This window comes from Daphnia carinata, chromosome 9 (genome assembly GCF_022539665.2).
Source record: "Daphnia carinata strain CSIRO-1 chromosome 9, CSIRO_AGI_Dcar_HiC_V3, whole genome shotgun sequence".
In the NCBI taxonomy this organism is placed as follows: Eukaryota; Metazoa; Arthropoda; class Branchiopoda; order Diplostraca; family Daphniidae; genus Daphnia; species Daphnia carinata.
In genome coordinates, this window is record NC_081339.1 from 6420599 (window position 1) to 6437956 (window position 17358).

The 17358-nt window shown below is 40.2% G+C and overlaps 4 protein-coding genes, 1 long non-coding RNA gene and 1 other non-coding gene across 6 annotated transcripts; 3 read left to right on the forward strand and 3 right to left on the reverse strand.

The window, feature by feature from the left end:
• The first annotated feature begins 3848 nt into the window (after positions 1 to 3848).
• On the forward strand, positions 3849 to 5345 carry LOC130697870 (transcription initiation factor IIE subunit beta-like). Its single transcript, XM_057520664.2, has 5 exons — positions 3849 to 4076; positions 4159 to 4263; positions 4318 to 4480; positions 4554 to 4754; positions 4828 to 5345. Exons 1-5 carry the CDS (start codon positions 4015 to 4017, stop codon positions 5137 to 5139), a joined length of 843 nt encoding a protein of 280 aa, XP_057376647.1. The 5' UTR covers positions 3849 to 4014; the 3' UTR covers positions 5140 to 5345.
• Positions 5346 to 5924: 579 nt separating this feature from the next.
• LOC130697860 (uncharacterized) lies at positions 5925 to 7429 on the reverse strand. The gene is made up of 3 exons (XM_057520650.2): positions 6936 to 7429; positions 6660 to 6870; positions 5925 to 6587 (listed from the first exon to the last, which is right to left on the reverse strand). The coding sequence occupies exons 1-3, from the start codon at positions 7364 to 7366 to the stop codon at positions 6078 to 6080; spliced, it is 1152 nt and encodes a 383-aa protein (XP_057376633.1). The 5' UTR covers positions 7367 to 7429; the 3' UTR covers positions 5925 to 6077.
• A 515-nt stretch (positions 7430 to 7944) lies between these two features.
• Positions 7945 to 8381, forward strand: LOC132088352 (uncharacterized). The gene is made up of 3 exons (XR_009421849.1): positions 7945 to 8006; positions 8087 to 8145; positions 8216 to 8381. It is a non-coding gene; the product is annotated as an uncharacterized LOC132088352 (long non-coding RNA).
• A 790-nt stretch (positions 8382 to 9171) lies between these two features.
• On the forward strand, positions 9172 to 16121 carry LOC130697875 (cuticle protein 18.7-like). Its single transcript, XM_057520669.2, has 7 exons — positions 9172 to 9213; positions 9312 to 9385; positions 13374 to 13409; positions 13483 to 13584; positions 13641 to 13798; positions 14755 to 14879; positions 14947 to 16121. The coding sequence occupies exons 6-7, from the start codon at positions 14868 to 14870 to the stop codon at positions 15562 to 15564; spliced, it is 630 nt and encodes a 209-aa protein (XP_057376652.1). The 5' UTR covers positions 9172 to 9213; positions 9312 to 9385; positions 13374 to 13409; positions 13483 to 13584; positions 13641 to 13798; positions 14755 to 14867; the 3' UTR covers positions 15565 to 16121.
• Positions 9577 to 11228, reverse strand: LOC130697862 (uncharacterized). Its single transcript, XM_057520652.1, has 3 exons — positions 11077 to 11228; positions 10639 to 10965; positions 9577 to 10571 (listed from the first exon to the last, which is right to left on the reverse strand). Exons 1-3 carry the CDS (start codon positions 11154 to 11156, stop codon positions 9968 to 9970), a joined length of 1011 nt encoding a protein of 336 aa, XP_057376635.1. The 5' UTR covers positions 11157 to 11228; the 3' UTR covers positions 9577 to 9967.
• Positions 16122 to 16645: 524 nt separating the features above from the next.
• Trnar-ucu (transfer RNA arginine (anticodon UCU)) lies at positions 16646 to 16730 on the reverse strand. Its single transcript is given in 2 exon segments — positions 16646 to 16681; positions 16694 to 16730. It is a non-coding gene; the product is annotated as a tRNA-Arg (tRNA).
• Positions 16731 to 17358: the final 628 nt, after the last annotated feature.

A 17358-nucleotide genomic window follows, 5' to 3' on the forward strand; every position in this document is an offset into this window, starting at 1 on the left:
ATTTGGCTTCTTTTTAAATTAAAATTTTTCTTGTACAATTGTTTTTTTTTTATTTTACACTTCAAATACATTGCATACCTTATCCTCCTATATGTTGATCCCAGTTCATTCAACGTCTTTGTTATTCCGGTTAGCTGACAGAAAAACAAAATAAAACAAAAAAAAACAGTCATTATCATGCAAAAATATGAACAAAAAAAAACAGTCATTATCATGCAAAAATATGAAAATGCATGTACGGAAATGAATTGTGCTTGCAGATACCTTAACACCATTACATTTTTTCTTTCTTCGTAGTAGAATTCTTCTTTACTTTCTTAAACGGCCCGCGGGAAAAAACAGAAATATTTTTTGGCACCCAGGGTCGAAATTCTACCACAAGGGTAGAATCAGTGAAGAAATGGACTTTGTCTTTTTTTTTAATCTGTTTTTTCGGCGGGCCATTTTTGCATCCTCAGCTTCCGATTTTTCGCCTATTTGACTACTAATTTTTGACAAATCTTTTCATTTTTCAAAAAATTAAAAAAAAAAAAAAAAGGCAAAAAAAAAGATTTATCTGAATTTGATGTGTCATGAAATCAATGTTGCATATTGAAAACAGGTGTACAGGATGTTCATAGATTTTATTCTATACATCAAATTCACTCGCGATTCTTGAACTTCGTGCAGATTCGCAGCATAATAGCTTGAAACAAATGGAAAAAAACAGGTGATCAGAAAAACATTTGTTGACGCAAATGTCAAACAATGCCTACCATGCATGCCCTTGTCTACTTGAACACAGATGAAATCGCGTGACTATTACACTTAGTTAGGAAATTTATCCCTAAGTTATCCTATTCTACCATTGTAAATATCGTTTGCTTTTGGCCTTTAATGTAAAAATTATTGAAATTGAACCATTCGGGAGGGGATAGCACATTGAGAGACGCATGCAACAAAATGACGAAGTGCTCATCACCAGTGTTTCCACTTTCCGCAAAGTGGTATCCCTAGAACGTTGCCAGACTGGGGACATAAATCCCTATTTAAAAAAAAATAAAATCCCCAGAAAAATCCCTGTTACTTTCATGGCATACTCACATGGCCTACTATAATAACGGCCTGTCAGCGCGCAATACCTCCTGCATTGCCAGAGGGGCGTAATACTCCAAACCGAGCTCCACTTTCCACTGTTTGGTAACGAATGCAGAATTGTTTGGGAAAAACAGTGGAAAGTGGAACCTAGCGCCGCGCGTGGCCAGCTTACGGTAGGAAAGGGAAAAAAGAAATGACTGAGGCTAGATTCGAACTCGGGTCTCCAGCTTATATATAGCTTGTTATATTGTTATATAGCTTATATATAGCTTGTTTCTCGCCAATAAATAATATTACCAAACATTCTCTATTTGCAGCTACTTACAAAACCACTCTTTCATGCTTGAACTTCATCAACAACAACAACTTGGCAACACTAACACCCTAATGGTGTTAGATACAACAAAAACTTACGGGTAGCGAATTGGGTCGCATATCCCGATGATAAGCTGCCTGCATCCACGAGCCGTCTTTCAGGCCGTGGGGAGGCTAACGAACAGCCTACGTTCAACGATCACCTCTTCTCTACCTTTCAGCTTGTGGTTCGATCTTCAAGGTAGTGAACAGTACTACAGATCGCTTTTTAGCCTGGCAAGGCTACTTTTGCCATTTTTAGCCTGGCAAGGCTTTTTTGCCATTTTTAGCCTGGCAAGGCTTTTTTTTGGTGTGCCATTTAGCCCCTTTATAGTAGGCATGGCTCTTCTTTTTTCTCTTTTCTTTTCTCTCTGAAGCCATTCCACTTCTAGGGATATTACTCTATTTAGGGGGATTTAAGGAAAATTTTTGGAATCTAGGGTGCAGTTATGGAAATCTAGGGTTTCCGGGATTATCCAGGGCCTATTTAATTTTCTGGGGATTTCTCGGGATTTTGAGATTTTTGGCCAAACCGCTGTTGCTTTTGGCGCTTCTATGCAACTTCAAAAGTAAAATGTTCCTCAATAAGAGCCACCAAGCGGACAATGGTGAACGGTACGCTTTTCAGAAAGTAACACTGACTAGGATACACCACGAACTCCATTTGATCCTCCAAACGTCTGTGCCAAACATATCGCACGCCGAATTTTTTAAGACTCAAGTCTCCGACTGAATTTCTGACAAGCACTTGACCCAATTGCAAAAGCTGGGGAGAGTTCCTTGAATATATACGTAGGAATTACGAATCTATTTTGTTCAACCATGATGAACAATTTGTTGTTGAGACCTGATGAACCCGAGGCCTCTCACACAATTTTGTTATCTAGGTGAGCAACACACTGTTCATTGGGAAACGCTGTGATTCTCTTGAGGCTTTATAACGTTGAAAGTTCGATGACAATTATTTTTGGAAAAAACCATATCTTTATTGCTTAACTAAACAAATATGATGGGGCAATCCGATGGTTTTATTTCCATAGCCAATTTAAATTTTTTTGGTAACTTGTTTGGCTTTGACGGGCACTGGTTAATTGCTTTTAAAATGTGTTCGATTTAATACTGTTCTAAAATAAATAAAATGGGTTATCTTATTATTTTTATTTACATTTATAAAAATAATAAAAGATTTTTGAAGCAATGGTGTCTATAAGAACCGAACACGGACAGTCGACGTATGATCTCAGTGCTATACCACAGCGCCCTACCACAGCGCGACACCACTATTAGTCACATATTATATAGCTCCGGTATTAGAACGAAGGTCGTTGAAAAATAAGTTTGTTTGAGATGTGCGGTCCTGGCACAGTGGTTACCACCTTCGCTTCGCATTCTGAAGGCCCCGGGTTCAAGTCCCGACACCGCCAATTTCCCCCCCTCCCTTTCCCTCCAAATCTTCATTCAAGATACGCAAGATTCATCGGATTACGCAAGCTTCTACAACAGATCAAAACGCAAGATTCTACGAAGAAAGAAAAAAAGAAGAGAGAAAGCAAGAAGAAAGAAAAAAAGAAGAGAGAAAAAAAAGAAGAGAGAAAACAAGAAGAAAGAAAAGAAAGGAGAAAAAAGAAGAGCCATGCCTACTATAAAGGGGCTAAATGGCACACCAAAAAAAAAGCCTTGCCAGGCTAAAAATGGCAAAAGTAGCCTTGCCAGGCCAAAAAGCGATCTGTAGTACTGTTCACTACCTTGAAGATCGAACCACAAGCTGAAAGGTAGAGAAGAGGTGATCGTTGAACGTAGGCTGTTCGTTAGCCTCCCCACGGCCTGAAAGACGGCTCGTGGATGCAGGCAGCTTATCATCGGGATATGTGACCCAATTCGCTACCCGTAAGTTTTTGTTGAATGAATGAACGTAAGTTTTTGTTGAATGAAGAAAATTTGTTTTTGCATGCGTGATGCGATGATTGCATGAAAGAGTGGTTTTGTAAGTAGAGAAAATAGCAAATAGAGAATGTTTGGTAATATTATTTCAGCCTATATATAAGCTATGTATAAGCTGGAGACCCGAGTTCGAATCTAGTCCCAATCCAGTCATTTCTGTTTTACCGTAAGCTGGCCACGCGCGGCGCTAGGTTCCACTTTCCACTGTTTTTCCCAAACAATTCTGCATTCGTTACCAGTGGAGCTCGGTTTGGAGTATTACGCCCCTCTGGCAATGCAGTTTTAGGCGCTGGAGGTATTGCGCGCTGACAGGCCGTTATTATAGTAGGCCATGTGAGTATGCCATGAAAGTAACAGGGATTTTTCTGGGGATTTTATTTTTTTAAAATAGGGATTTATGTCCCCAGTCTGGCAACGTTCTAGGGATACCACTTTGCGGAAAGTGGAAACACTGGATTTGATAGATACAAGACGCCATTTTAGCTCTACGGTCAATCGGGTCATCCCTTGAGAAACTTTAGGTCTTAATTCAAGTATCTTCATACGAATTGAAATCCAAGTTTGCCGTGTTAATTTCAATCTTTCTGTGTTCGGAATCACACAATAGTATCTTACCAAAGGTAGTAATAATAGAATTTGAGAATGGATCCCGCTTTGTTACGTGAACGTGAGGCTTTTAAGAGGCGAGCTTTTGCCACGCCGGTGTAAGTTTCTCGTTTTCAACATATAGTTTTTTAAGGTCTCAATTGGGTTGTATTTACAGTACTAAAATGATTTTTTGTGCAGAGTGGAGAATAAAAGGAAGAAAGAAAATGTAGTAGATGAATCGAAAAAGAAACCTAGGCCCCCGCAGAGATCCTTGGCTTCAGCTCCAAAAATTGATGCGACTAAGTAGGTGTGCCTCATGTTTTTATCTATTCTCACTCTGTCTAATTGTTTTTTAAGCTACAAGCACATGTCAGGGAGTTCTCAATACAAATTTGGTGTATTGGCTAAAATTGTCAAGCATTTAAAAACACTACATCAGGATGGAGCAGATCATGCCCTTACTTTGGAAGAAATTCTTGATGAAACTAACCAACTTGATGTTGGAATGAAAATATCTCAGGTAAGGAACACTGCATGTGCATTACTGTATGTTAATGTTGTCACTACTTGTGTCTCTTTCATGATAAGAGTAGTGGCTTCGAACTGAAGCTTTGAACAGCAATCCTAAAATAGAAGTTACTTCAGATGGAAGGTACATGTTCAAACCACCATACAAGGTCAGAGATCGTAAAAGCCTACTGAAGTTACTACGGCAAACTGATTTGAAAGGATACGGCGGTATTCTGCTTGAAGATATCCAAGAATCCTTACCTAACCATGAAAAAGTTTTGAAAGTATTCACATTTTTTCCGTTTTTTTCTTCACCATTTTGCTGATTTGATCCCCTACTAATTTTTTTTGTTTCAGATGCTCGAGAAAGACATAGTGTACATTTCCCGACCGGTAGATAAGAAGAAGATTTTGTTTTACAACGATAAAACGGCGCACATGCCGATTGACGAAGAATTTCAAAAGCTTTGGCGATCAGTCGCTGTTGATGGTATCGACGATAACAAAATTGAAGAGTATTTAGAAAACCAGGGAATTCGCTCTATGCAAGACACAAGCCAGAAAGTTCTTCCTGCTAAGTTGAAAAGAAAAGCAGCTCCAAAGAAACGTACTTACAAGAAACCTCGTGACAATGAACATCTCAAAGAAATTTTGCAAGATTACGAATGAAATAGTAAACTGCGTGTTTTCTACCGACGTGCCTCATTTCCTGTATCACCTGTATGGCAAACCAAACGTATAGGACAAGAACAGTGATAAGCCATGTGATGTTGTCCCTGGAATCCAGAAACTAATTTTTTTTTAGTTAAATATCAAACTAGTTAAATTATTTCTTATCTTTATATTGTTTGCCATGTTTTAGAACAGAAGGCCTTTAAATTTCAGCGATTGAGAAGTTTATTTCACTTTCGCCATCTTTTTATTTCAAATTATCCTTAAAGAATTCTAGATGAATCCGCAAGGTTTAAATATGCCTCAGCGTAATCCGGTTAAAGGAGAAAGTCACCACTTAATCACTCGCCATTCACATCATTCGATCTTCATTTTGTTGTTAGGTATTATTAATTTATAAGAAGTATTTGATATTACCACTAAACAGTTCATTCCTTTCCTTACATTCGTCTCTTTTTATTTAGAAAATGTTGTCATCTTGTTATGGACAACGGGGAAAACGGGCAGAACTCGTCTTGTAGTAGATTTTCCTTTCGAAATCAGAATTCCCGCAAACAAGAGTGTGGACCGTAGACTGAAGCCATAATAATCCGTTTACTTTCACTTGTTTACATGACATTTTTAAGGTGTTGCAGTAAGACAAGATTCATTGCCGTGTGTTCAAGTTCCGTATACCTTGCAAACTTTCTCCACATCCTCCGAGTATGGGTCGTTTCCAAATCGGTAAAACCCTTGAAAACTTGTATTTCAATATTATTTGAAAAATAATTGAATCATACTAATTGATTTCATTTCTAGATGTATTCCAGTCCAGAAGGAAAACACGAATTAAAAGCTGTACACATTTTAACATTGAAAATTTAAATTGCTGTCGAGTCAATTGACACGTTAACTAACACTCTTTTTTTTTTGCATTTTTCATAGGATTGATTTGTTTAATATGGTGGGCATTTGCCACTTTGCTTCCTGTAACTTCCGAGGGAACAAGTCTGTTGATCCCACATGGAAGAGGGTTTCTCTTCTACGATCGACGCAGTTGCTTTCTTGAACTCCTTCTTCTTTTGTGGCACTGGCACACTAGTCGCTTCAACAGCCGCAGTGGTTGAATTGCTGTTCAAATTAGCAGCCAAATCGGAATTGGGTTTGGCGTTCCGGGTAGCGGTACTGTTACGTCCGGCTACCTTGGCAATTTTGGCCGCAACCGCCTTTACTGCGATTGGCTCTTTCGACACGACACAGCTAATGATACCGGCCGCATCGCGTGAAACAACCTGATCGATACTGCAAGGACCGCGTTTTCCCAATTGGTGACAATCAGCTGGAACTGCTTCCGGATTGGGGCTCCAATTCACGTGCTGGCCATCAGCGACGCAATTGGCTGGAATGGGCTCACATGCGGTTGTTCCGTTGTGCATGACCAACCAGAAATTCTTCAGACAAGGGCCCTGTTTTGGTAAGAGAAACAATTTCTTATTTAATTAGTTTACTTCAGTCTTACGTAGGCTGGTGTGACGTACCTGAAAATTTTGCTGATAACATTCGCCATCGTAGTAAATGAGATGTCTTTCGTCTTCGATGCAATCGCAGACTCCTTCGTTATTCTTGCCGTCGTAGAGGACCTGATCTTTCTTATCAGTACAGGGATTGACACGTGCATTAGGACCGAATTTCATGCACTTCTTTGACGGCACGTAGTACGTTTCATGGGGAGACAGACAAGATCGAGCGCTATCAAACGTGAGTTTTCAAATTAAATGACAATTTCAGACCTTATTTTGTTTTAATCTACCTACCCTGCTTTAAAGAGGATGCGAGTAATATCTTCTAAAAGTCCTCTTTGGAACTTTTCTTCGCCTGCCTTTTGGTCCGGGTTGGTGAGGGTAGCGTCAATGTCCTTGGAGAGCCTGGCCACCCTGGGCCTGATCCTCGTTTCCAAATTGACCAAAGCATACCTGATGTCGTAGTGGTCGTTCTTCTCAATGTCCTGATCCAGTTTCCTTTCGATGCGGATGAGCTCCCCGGCCAGCTGTTTTCGCTCTTGTTCGGGATCACCTTCCTCGCCTCCCTCACCTTCTTCACCACCTTCTTCTTCTTCCTCGCCACCACCTTCACCTCCTTCGCCACCTTCTTCTTCCGATCCTGCCTTCTTTCCAGGAGCGCCGTAAACGTGGTTGATTGCCAACGATAGGATTAGCAAAAGGGCCAAATATTGAATGGACCGCATCTTGTGTTTCCTTCAAGTTTCGCTTATTCCTGATGGTTTTGCAATAATGACCAGTTGGAACGAGACCCTGTCTTTATATAACAAGCGTCTACTACACTCTATCGACGGACATTGAACTAAAGACTAGATTGTTCCCCTTTCCGTATTCAGAGAGAAACCAAGGGAGGAGTGAACTTCCTATTGTCGAGTTAGAGAAATTTAAGAAAATTGTTTCGGTTTTTTTTTTCTTCCACCTTTTTTTTTATTAAATTCTTTTTATCCTTTCTAATAACTCAAAACGAACGAAACCGGTTTATGGAGACTTGTGCGTATGCAGACAACCACGTGAGGTGAACTCATCAAAGAAATCGAAAGCAGTGAAAGTTCCTCCAGTTCAGTGAATCAATCTAAATCTTTGCTAGTGTTGAAAGTTGGTTTTTATTTGCATTTCGATTGCGTCCTTTTTTTTTTTTTGTTTCCGTTTCGTTTTCTGGATTTCCCCAGCTAAACCGGATTGTGTGTGCACTTAAAAGTTCACGTATCGCTAAGCAAAGGTGGGATTGCTTCGTAATCGTTTTTATTTTTCTAGATTCGTGATGATATCGAAATTGGATGCTGATTCGTGTTTCTGACATGTTACATCAATAGTATTCGGATTGCGGTAACAGATTGATATCATTACATTCATCAATGAGCAAAAGAGAAATTTTTCATTAATTATTTTTTGTTTGTTTTTTCTAGTCTTTGAATATGTGCAAGTCACACATGGGTGTGGGATTGACCAAACCCTTGATAAAAATGTAAGTAAAAAATAGAGAATATGATCTGCTATCAACCGTTTACCTCAGCGCAATTCTAACCGTAAAGTAGTCCATTTTTTTAGGCATCTGCAAATCGTGATTAACCTCCGAGGAGGGGTGTGGGCCTATCATTTCACTTGTTGAAAGTCATCATCTGTCATGAGATTGAAACAAAGGTATAGGAAACTGAGCATGAAAAAGAGAGTTGATTGTGTAATTACAGTAACTTTCCTAATTTTCTTCCCTCTCCTATTCTACATAATTTAATCGTTAAAATATAGCGGGTTGTTGCATAAAATTTAGAAGAATGGAACCACGTAAATTCTAATTATAGTCGTACGCTGTTTTATTTAAACACAAGTGTCTAGTTCAATTTTTCGCAAGTCTTTACCGCACGTTTCATACCGTAGTTGTAGAAGCTTTGAAGGAAACAAGTTATTATTCTTTTTTATTCTTCAGGTTTTATTGGATAATTTCAAACTGGTTTATTTCATTTCCTCTTCCCTGAAGAAATGTGGTAAATATTTGAATAGCCGTTCTTTTTTTTTTTATTTGAGTGGGTTACCTTGTCGTTCTATTTCCCCCCTTTTAATCTCGAATCTGAAACAATAATGCGGATACGTTGATTTGCCAAACAATTGGGGTCAATTCCTTTAGATTTTCTCCAGACATCCCTATCATATCTCGAGTAATAGGAAATGGAGAGAGTGTAGTTAAAAACTATGGTAATTCCTTTGGGCCATATTTTCACTTTTCCCATCAGCCTCGTGAAAAAGTTCATTTTGTTTGTTCTCCAGGTAGTGATGAAGGAGGTGGAAACTTTCTAAGGCATATCCTGGAAGACGAACCCCAATGGCTATTACCATCTAAAGAGATGAGGTTGGATGCTGTATGCACCTTTATCAACAGTCACTGTACAACGAATCAACTTCAGATGAGCATCGGATACCATTGAGTTTGAAACTGTTTCTGTTCCAGCGCATCTTATACTTGATTGGCTCACAATTATTCAAAATGGTGGATTGCAGTGTGTGCGTTTCGTTACTCAAGCAAACTCGTTTGCTGTAGGTAAGACAAAAAAGTCCTTTTCTTTATCGTTTTCTTTTTAGAGAAAAAAAACTTGAATGCATTTCCAAAATCTGGCTGATCTCTTGGTTTCCTTCCAGGAGAAATGGAACATTTTAATGTGATTTCACTTTCATCTTCGCCAACTCGATCTCGCTTTGCCAACGCAATGCAGGTAAGCAATACCCACATTTTCTAAAAGTCCCATTTATTATTATTTTTTTTAAATCAGTCAACTCGTTTTGACTCACATTTTTTTTTTTTTTTTTGTTATGTTAGTCGACTGACTTGTTCAGTTCATATTTTGATTTATTGGTATGTTCTATGGCCGGTAGAAAGTTTTCGTTTTCACTTGAAAGCAAATCGTTATCAGGTTATTTTAGGATATATTTTCTCGATACTTTTTGCATAACATTTGATTTCGTTGAGCTTCTGCTAATGATTGAAAAGGGCATATAACAGACGCGATAGAAACACTTTCTAAAAAAAAAAACACGGAAAGGCAAAAGAAAAAAAGAGAATTGAGTGAACACAAACTCGAAACTGTTTTGGATACAAAGCGAATAAATGGAAAGGATACATTTCCATTCAGCGTTTTAGGGTAGGAATTCAAAAAAACAAAAAAATAAATGGGTAGGGTCATATTTAAGGGAACCAAGCCCCTAAATAATGAGATATTGATTATATTGCGACACTTTTCAAAAATGCTAAATTTTCTTTCTTTTTTTGTCTGTTATCTTTTCCCTCCGGTTGTTGTTTAAATTGCACATCTCTTGTTTTGACTTCTGTAGCTACCCTGGGAACAGCTAGGACGATCCCAAAGCGAAGCGATGGGCGTTTCGGTAGTCGGTGTAGGAGTTGTGGGACCAGTTGCGCCGGGTTTGCTGGTGACGCCAACCACCGGTGCGGGAGTGGTCACTTCGGGTTCGGGAGGGAAAGTGCATTTGACAGTGCCCGAGTTGTCACGCGTGATGATTTGACCTAGACTGCAAGGTCCTCGCTGACCCATGACGTGGCATTGAGCTGGAACTTTGACCGAATCGGGGCTCCAGTAAACGTGTTTGCCATCGGCCGTGCAGTTGGCGGGAAGGAGTTCGCAGGTTGGCGTTGAGTTGGTCATGACCAACCAATTGCCGGGCAAGCAAGGTCCGCGCACGTTTTGGCGATGGCATTCGCCGTTGTAGTAGACGAGTTGCCTCTCATCTTCGACGCAATCGCAAGATCCTTCGTTATTCTTACCGTCGTAGAGGATCTGATCCTTCTTCTTGCACGGGTTGAATGCAAAAGCGTTAGGTCCGAATGGCAGGCACTTGTTCAGAGGGGCGTAGAAGGTCTCTTCGGGCGATAGACAAGCTCGTGCGCTGTTGGGATCAATTGCTTGATGATTTCGTTATCGTTTTTGAATTTAAAATGGGGTGGTTCATTTACCCAGCTTTGTACATCATGCGAGCGATATCTTCCTGCAGTGTCTTTTGGAATTTTCTCTCGCCAGCCCGTTGATCAGCGTTGACTAGGCTGGAGTCGATCTCTCTCGAGAGCCTGGCCATCCTGGGCAGGAGCCTCATTTCCAAATTGAGCAAAGCGTACCTGATTTCGTAGTGATCGTTTTTCTCGATATCCGTATCCAATTGGCGTTCCATGCGGATGAGTTCGCCCGTCAGCATTTTGCGATCCTGTTCGGGGTTACCCGATCCGGCCTCCTCCTCGGATGAATCCACGGCGAATCCGCCGAACAAAGGCGATGTTCCAGCAGGTCTGCGATAATTTGAAATGTCAATCATTTTGAATTATTCTAAGAAAGAAGTTGCGTGTCCTTTTTTTTTTTTTTTTTTGATTAAGAAAAAAAATGTGTAAACGAAAACTGACTCTGGTCTGGAAGTGACGTGACTGATGAAGAGGAAGCTCAACACGACAAAGCAGAGCGTGAAATGTTTGAACGATTTCATGTCGCTGATATTTTTCTTTACGACTGTTTACTGTTCTCGATGGGCAATTAATGACATTCAACGGTGCAGCTGCCCATGTCTTTTATACTTTTACCGTGTTCGTACCCACTAGCCACCCACTTTGGAGAAGTAACAAGAAGCAAAAATCTAGATGTAAAAACGTAAAGGGAAAAGGAGGAATTCCGGCTGTTGTAGAAAGAAAAAGGTTAGTGAAATCCGTGTCGTGAAAGAAAGAGCGAGAGAGAGAGAGAGACTGGAGTTTTTGGATGTCGCCCTTTCTAATTATTTCGATCGCCGATAGCGTTGCCGTAGACTAGCGCAACCGGTTCTTATTGCTGTCAGTCATTTGCTGTTTAGCCTATAACTCATCAGTAGAAACTGAAAGTAAGATACTAGTGAAAGTTTTGCATCCACGTTATTATCGAACAAGAGGGAGGTGTTTCTTTTTTTTTTTTTTTGTTTTTTTTTTGTGCGCGTAAGAGTTGGATTATTACACGCCTGTAGAAGTTTTTTTCTTCTGACGGCGGGATGTTGTGAAATTCAATTTTCAATGCTATGAGGAAAAAGAAAGTGATTCTTGAACTTGGGAAGTGTTAGGGTATCGCATAACCATAAGGGGATAATAGGCTGTGATGATCGTGTACGATTATTTTCACGAACTCCACGGCACATTTGCATGTTGGGCGTGGACGATGACTAAGATGAATTTGAAATCATTACAAAATGAATTTGTTTTGTTTTTTTCTTCTTCTATACTTTCACGAACTCGCGGTCCTATCAGTTTTAATCGTCGTCATTAGGGGCAGTGAAGTATGGTGTAAAACTTGATATGATTTGTTGATGTCGACGAAAGAAAAAGTTGTCTTTTCGCACACTTGTTTTTATATATCAGTGCCGTTAATTTTGTTGTATCGCCGTCGTTACATCTGCATGCGACATGACAGCAAACGGCGCTCGTAAGACCGGAGGGTGGTAGTTTTCTGTTGCAGCCAATCATTTGCACGTTGGGTTCTCTGGGAAAGTTTATCAGAAAAACGAGTTTACCCGTCTCGCCCCCGTCATTTTGATGTCTCTTTTTTTATTCTCGTCTTCCTCATTTCCATCTCTACTCGCTTTGCATACAGGTATTTTGCATAAATTGTTGGCATACCGACAACATTTTCTCCAGGTGAATGTGACGACATTTTTCCTGTGTCTTGATTACCTGCACGACTATCTCCCCGTCCATTACGTTTTGGAAGGAAATCTAGAAGCTACCTCTTTTGTTTGTTTTGTTTTTTACTTCCACGTTTTCGCTTTTAATCTCAACCGTGCGTGGTAATGTTTTTTAAAGGTGAAATTAAAGAGAAAAAAAAAAAAACGAAATTCAAATTGGAGCGTAGTTGGGAAAGTGGTTTTGGAGTAAACAGCGAACACGATTAGAAGCTGTTGAATTTCTGTTCTTATTGATCCTTGTCCAGGAGATAACAACACCTGTGCAAGGGATTGGTGTTGTTTTGTGTGTATAATCAGGTGTGATAATGGTAGAAAGGCGTAGCTCATTGTGAAGATTAGGCCTGAAGGCAGGGCGTTTGCTACTTGCTAAGTCTTTCAGCGCATTCGCTGATGTTAAGAGTCTGAAACAATGTGCCAATGAGTTTATCACCTGATGAATTAGAGAACGGTGCTGACAGTTTTGGACATTTTCTTTTGTATTTCTAGATACTTAAACTGGTTTGATGACATTCTTATTTCTCCCGTGATTTCTGACGGTTGAAAATGTCATTTGTAGATACCCGTGTGGTTATTGATGTTTGAAAATCTCATTGTTTAATTACTGGTTGGCCAAATTGTGTGTTATGAGTACATCCTGCAGTCGCGTACCAAACTGGACCCGACACCTGAAATTTCTATCGCGTGTACAGTTTAGATTCCCGAAATGCCGTAGCATTTTATTGGACGAACAAAAAACGGGAGATGTGTGACCAAATCGAGAACTAGAGTAAAACTACTTTTACCTTGGCGCTACCACCTCATCGACTATTTTGTAAGACGTATTGCGTATGCCAGTCGTTAGCCAGAATTCTCGTGCTGTGATTTACGATTAGATTTATGTAAATTACGATGAATGATCGATTTCTTTTTTTTTTTCCACTATATTTTATTTGTTTTTTCTTGTTCGAATTGTTTTCGTTTTGAACCACAGCCATTTTCAAACACATCTGTCTTATTTCGCAGGTTTAGCATTCGAATGTCGTCCAGGACAGAGTCATCGTAAGTTTTATTTGTAGGTGTTAAATTATCCATCAATCAGACTGATTAATCTCTTTTGAATTATTATTTTTAGGCGTGCCAGAAGAATGAACAATATTATGAGACCAGATGCATTGACATCAGAAATAATGCGATGTAAATGCTTCGAAACTATCAAGAGTTTTATTTTAAATTGGTATGACAGTAATGAGATAATGCAATTTGTGCTAGTACACTTGTTAACTTTTATAGGTTGTCTAAAACCAGACCAATAAGGTTGAGGTGCTACTTCATGCAGCTGCGGATGATGGAGTAGGGAAAAGAAGCGGATACCGCTGATGCGCAGCCGATATGGAACCCCTACAGACCAAGGGTAGATTGTTCCACTCGAAGGACTGGCTATCCATCTGGTATGTAACCTTTTTCTATTAATCTCGCTTCATCACGTCTGATTAGACGCATGTTCGTTGCAGTACGAGAGGTAATTAGGGGAATTTGCTGCCTTGTCTGTGCTTCCATCTATCGGTCACTTTTGTATTTACATTTCTCTTTCAAGATATGCCCACCAGGCTGGCGCTCATTCGAAAAATAAGAACAAAGGTTTTCGTTCTCCCCAATAGATGGCGTAGCAGTCGTGATTATGTATCAACCGCCATTAAAGTCCAAATATCCTTATAAGGTGCTACTCATCCCGAACTTGACATGCAATCCGCATTTCCCTACAAAACTTGTTTATTACAACCTTGTTTAGGACTATTTAGGAAAGGTTTCTTAGACTGTCATGCGACCAAACGAAGAGCGATTGCAAACAAAGCGTAAAAATTCAGGTTTGAGGACCCTGGTATCTTCGCACAAATCTCATTCATTTAAATAGCAATCTCTTTTTTTTTTTTACCAAGTGATGCAAAAATTCAGAGACGAAAAAAAATCCGCCAGTCAAGTTGAACGATTCTAGGAAACATTTCTGGGCATTTTATACTCTGCACATTCGACCACGATAATCGAACTCAAAAACCTTGTCGTAGAACGTACATTCCGGCATGCGATTAATGTAGCAGGCAACTGGTTTCGTTGAAGTCCGAGCAACTATAAAAAAAAATGTCCGTCCATACCGTTATTCCTTTTTTGCTGACCTTAATCATGAAGGTTAATCGTGATCCGTCATTGAATTGTACGCCGTTCACCTTCACACTTCGGTTGACACGAACATGGATGGAAATAGTGGGACGATAACGATAACCCTATCTCAATTCAAAGATCACGTTCATAAAAGTAAATAGACAGAAATGCATAAATGTCACGAGTTTCATGTCTGCCCTTCAATGCCAACTATTTAATTATCGAGTAATTACGTGATTTTGCCAAGGTTCCGTGAATGACAAGGATACGATCAGTGAGTATAAATTCAAAAGCTGGCTACTCTAAAATTCAGTTCACTCTGCGCTCTTGTGTCTTCAAGCAATTATTCAGCGAACCGACATGCAAACCTCTGTAAGTTTAAAGTACGTTACAAATTGAAATCATTTATCTTTCTAATTTCATGAAATGTTATCCCAAGGTGGCCCTTGTCGTTTTGATGGCGTGCATTGTCTCTGCCCAGTTCCCGACCGGTTGGAACTACAACCCTTATCTCTACTACCCCTACACCGCACAACAGCCACCTGTTCAAGAAACACCGGAAGTGGCTGCTGCCCGCTCTGCCCATTTAGCGATTCACGCACTAGCCAAATCCCATGCTGTCAAGCCTACACCAGTTACGGCACACTCGGCTGCCGTATCAACTACCCCTCATGTATGGGCCGCTAAACCGGGACATCAAGGAGCCTCTTACGCAACTGCATCAAGTTCAGTTGTTACGAATTCAGGTGTACCACAACAAGTTCAAGAAACGGCCGAGGTAGCTGCCGCTCGCCGTGCTCACATGGCCGCTCACGCCCTTGCAGCCGGGAGGGTTGTGACCGTAGTCCCCGCCCAGCCGTCTTCGACGGCCTTTGCGAGCCAACAACTTGGCAATTCTATTGCGTCTAACACGAACGCATTCGTTTCGAGCCTTCCTTCTTTCCTGCCGGCGGTGACTTGGGGTCCGCCTCAGCCCGTTCAAGACACTCCCGAAGTTCAGGCTGCTAAACTGGCGTTCTTCCGCGCTTATCGAGAGGCGTTAGCTCGCTTTGGTTAACACTCACCTCTATCAGTTATTCGTTTTCTGTAGACTAAACCCCCTAACCAATTTGATTAACCGTTAATATTCTCATTTAAGTACTAATATGGACATTCAACGGAATACTTCTCTCTTTTCTGTACACATCTAGACTTTTTGTATAGTTGGAATTCCTTGTTTAGAAAAATGTCCTCTTGAAAGACATGAATTTTTCGTTAACGAAGGCTTCGAAATAAAGCGTCTTTTGCTGGCTGAAACAAGGAGCTACTACTTGTTAATAGACAAATGCTAAGTCGTAATTAGTTGTGGACTTAATTAGCGATTTAGCTCGTGTCTGCGACCAGTTCTGTCACTAAATATTTGCAATTGCAAGGCTATCTAACTTCATTTTCACGTTCTGCGGGACAGTAGATTGATGTCCCATAAACCTGTTAGCAATTTTTACTTGGTTTATGTAGATTGGGTTGTGTTCGCTTATGATATAGCCGTTATTGAAAGATGTCAGATAATGAACGCCTTTGCTGATTTCTGAAACTGCGTCTTGCCCTTAGAACACAGTCGGGAAGTGATGGCTGCCACTACTAAAAATGGACCGGGCTTACAACGCTGCAGCTGCGGTCAACGGGAGGCATGGCTCACCTGCCTTTTTGATATGTTAATAAGCAGAAGATAACCTGCAATAGATGCGGGAAGATCCCGAAGTTGGCGGCTGATCGTCAAGACGCATTTTGCGGCTAACAACTCAGGTCAGAGGTACGCAATTAGTCAGTGTTGAGCCACTACCTGCGTAGGTATATCAACTAGGTCGTGACCAGAGACACACCTGAAGTGCACGCTGCTAAATTAGCGTTCTTTCCCGCTTTTGAATGAAGCGGCCAATCGCTCTGGTTGTTCCCTGGACCACGGCTGCTATAACAAAAATGCTCATCCATTTAACTTTGTTTTAAATGAATTTTAAATTTTAATCGTTCGCTGTTGTACAGCTGCGTCTCCTAAATTCTATGGTTGCAGTTTCCCAACTAGCTCTCATTTACGAATAGATCAGCTTACGTCTACACAAAGAATTCGTGCTTGGGTCTGATATTTCATTAAAATTTATTAACCGTGGCGGGACTCGAACCCGCAATTTTCGGATGACTGTTCATCTTAGAAGTCCGACGCCTTATCCATTAGGCCACACGGTCATGTTAGTGCACACACAGGTAGTTCATCTGATGAGCAGTACTCTGATTCATGATCTGAAGTTTATTCCTTTATTAGGGTTCTAAATCTTAATATAAATATAATATAATAAACATAACATAAATCTTAAATTCACTACTAACCAAACTTTATGCACTATTTCTTAAACTAAAGAGTTAATTAGGTTTTGATCATGTTTGTGTGCAGCAAGGTCTGAAATTTCGCCTGAGGATATAGCGTGGAAAAGCTAAGGACTAGAAGGCTGGGACATCTAATAGCTTACCATTCCCCTTAAAAATTGCATTATGTGATGGGCTGGACATGATTTTTGTCCCCTCAAAAATTTGATCATTCAGTTGGACACGTTCGACGTGCAAGGTCGTTAGCCTCGTGTGTTCATTCCCTTTTATGGTGTTCATTCCCTTTTATGGTGTTCATTCCATTTTTGAGGCGATGTCAACCCAAAACCAAAATGACAGGTAACCACGCCCTAGCTAAGCTTAGAAACAAAAAGAATTGATAAAAATAAGGAGTGGAAGGGATGTTCTTTTGGAATTGGCATGAAACCTTAAATATCATTCTTCCGTTATGGTTGAAAAATGTGGCGTTACACCTTTACGGTTGTGCTGT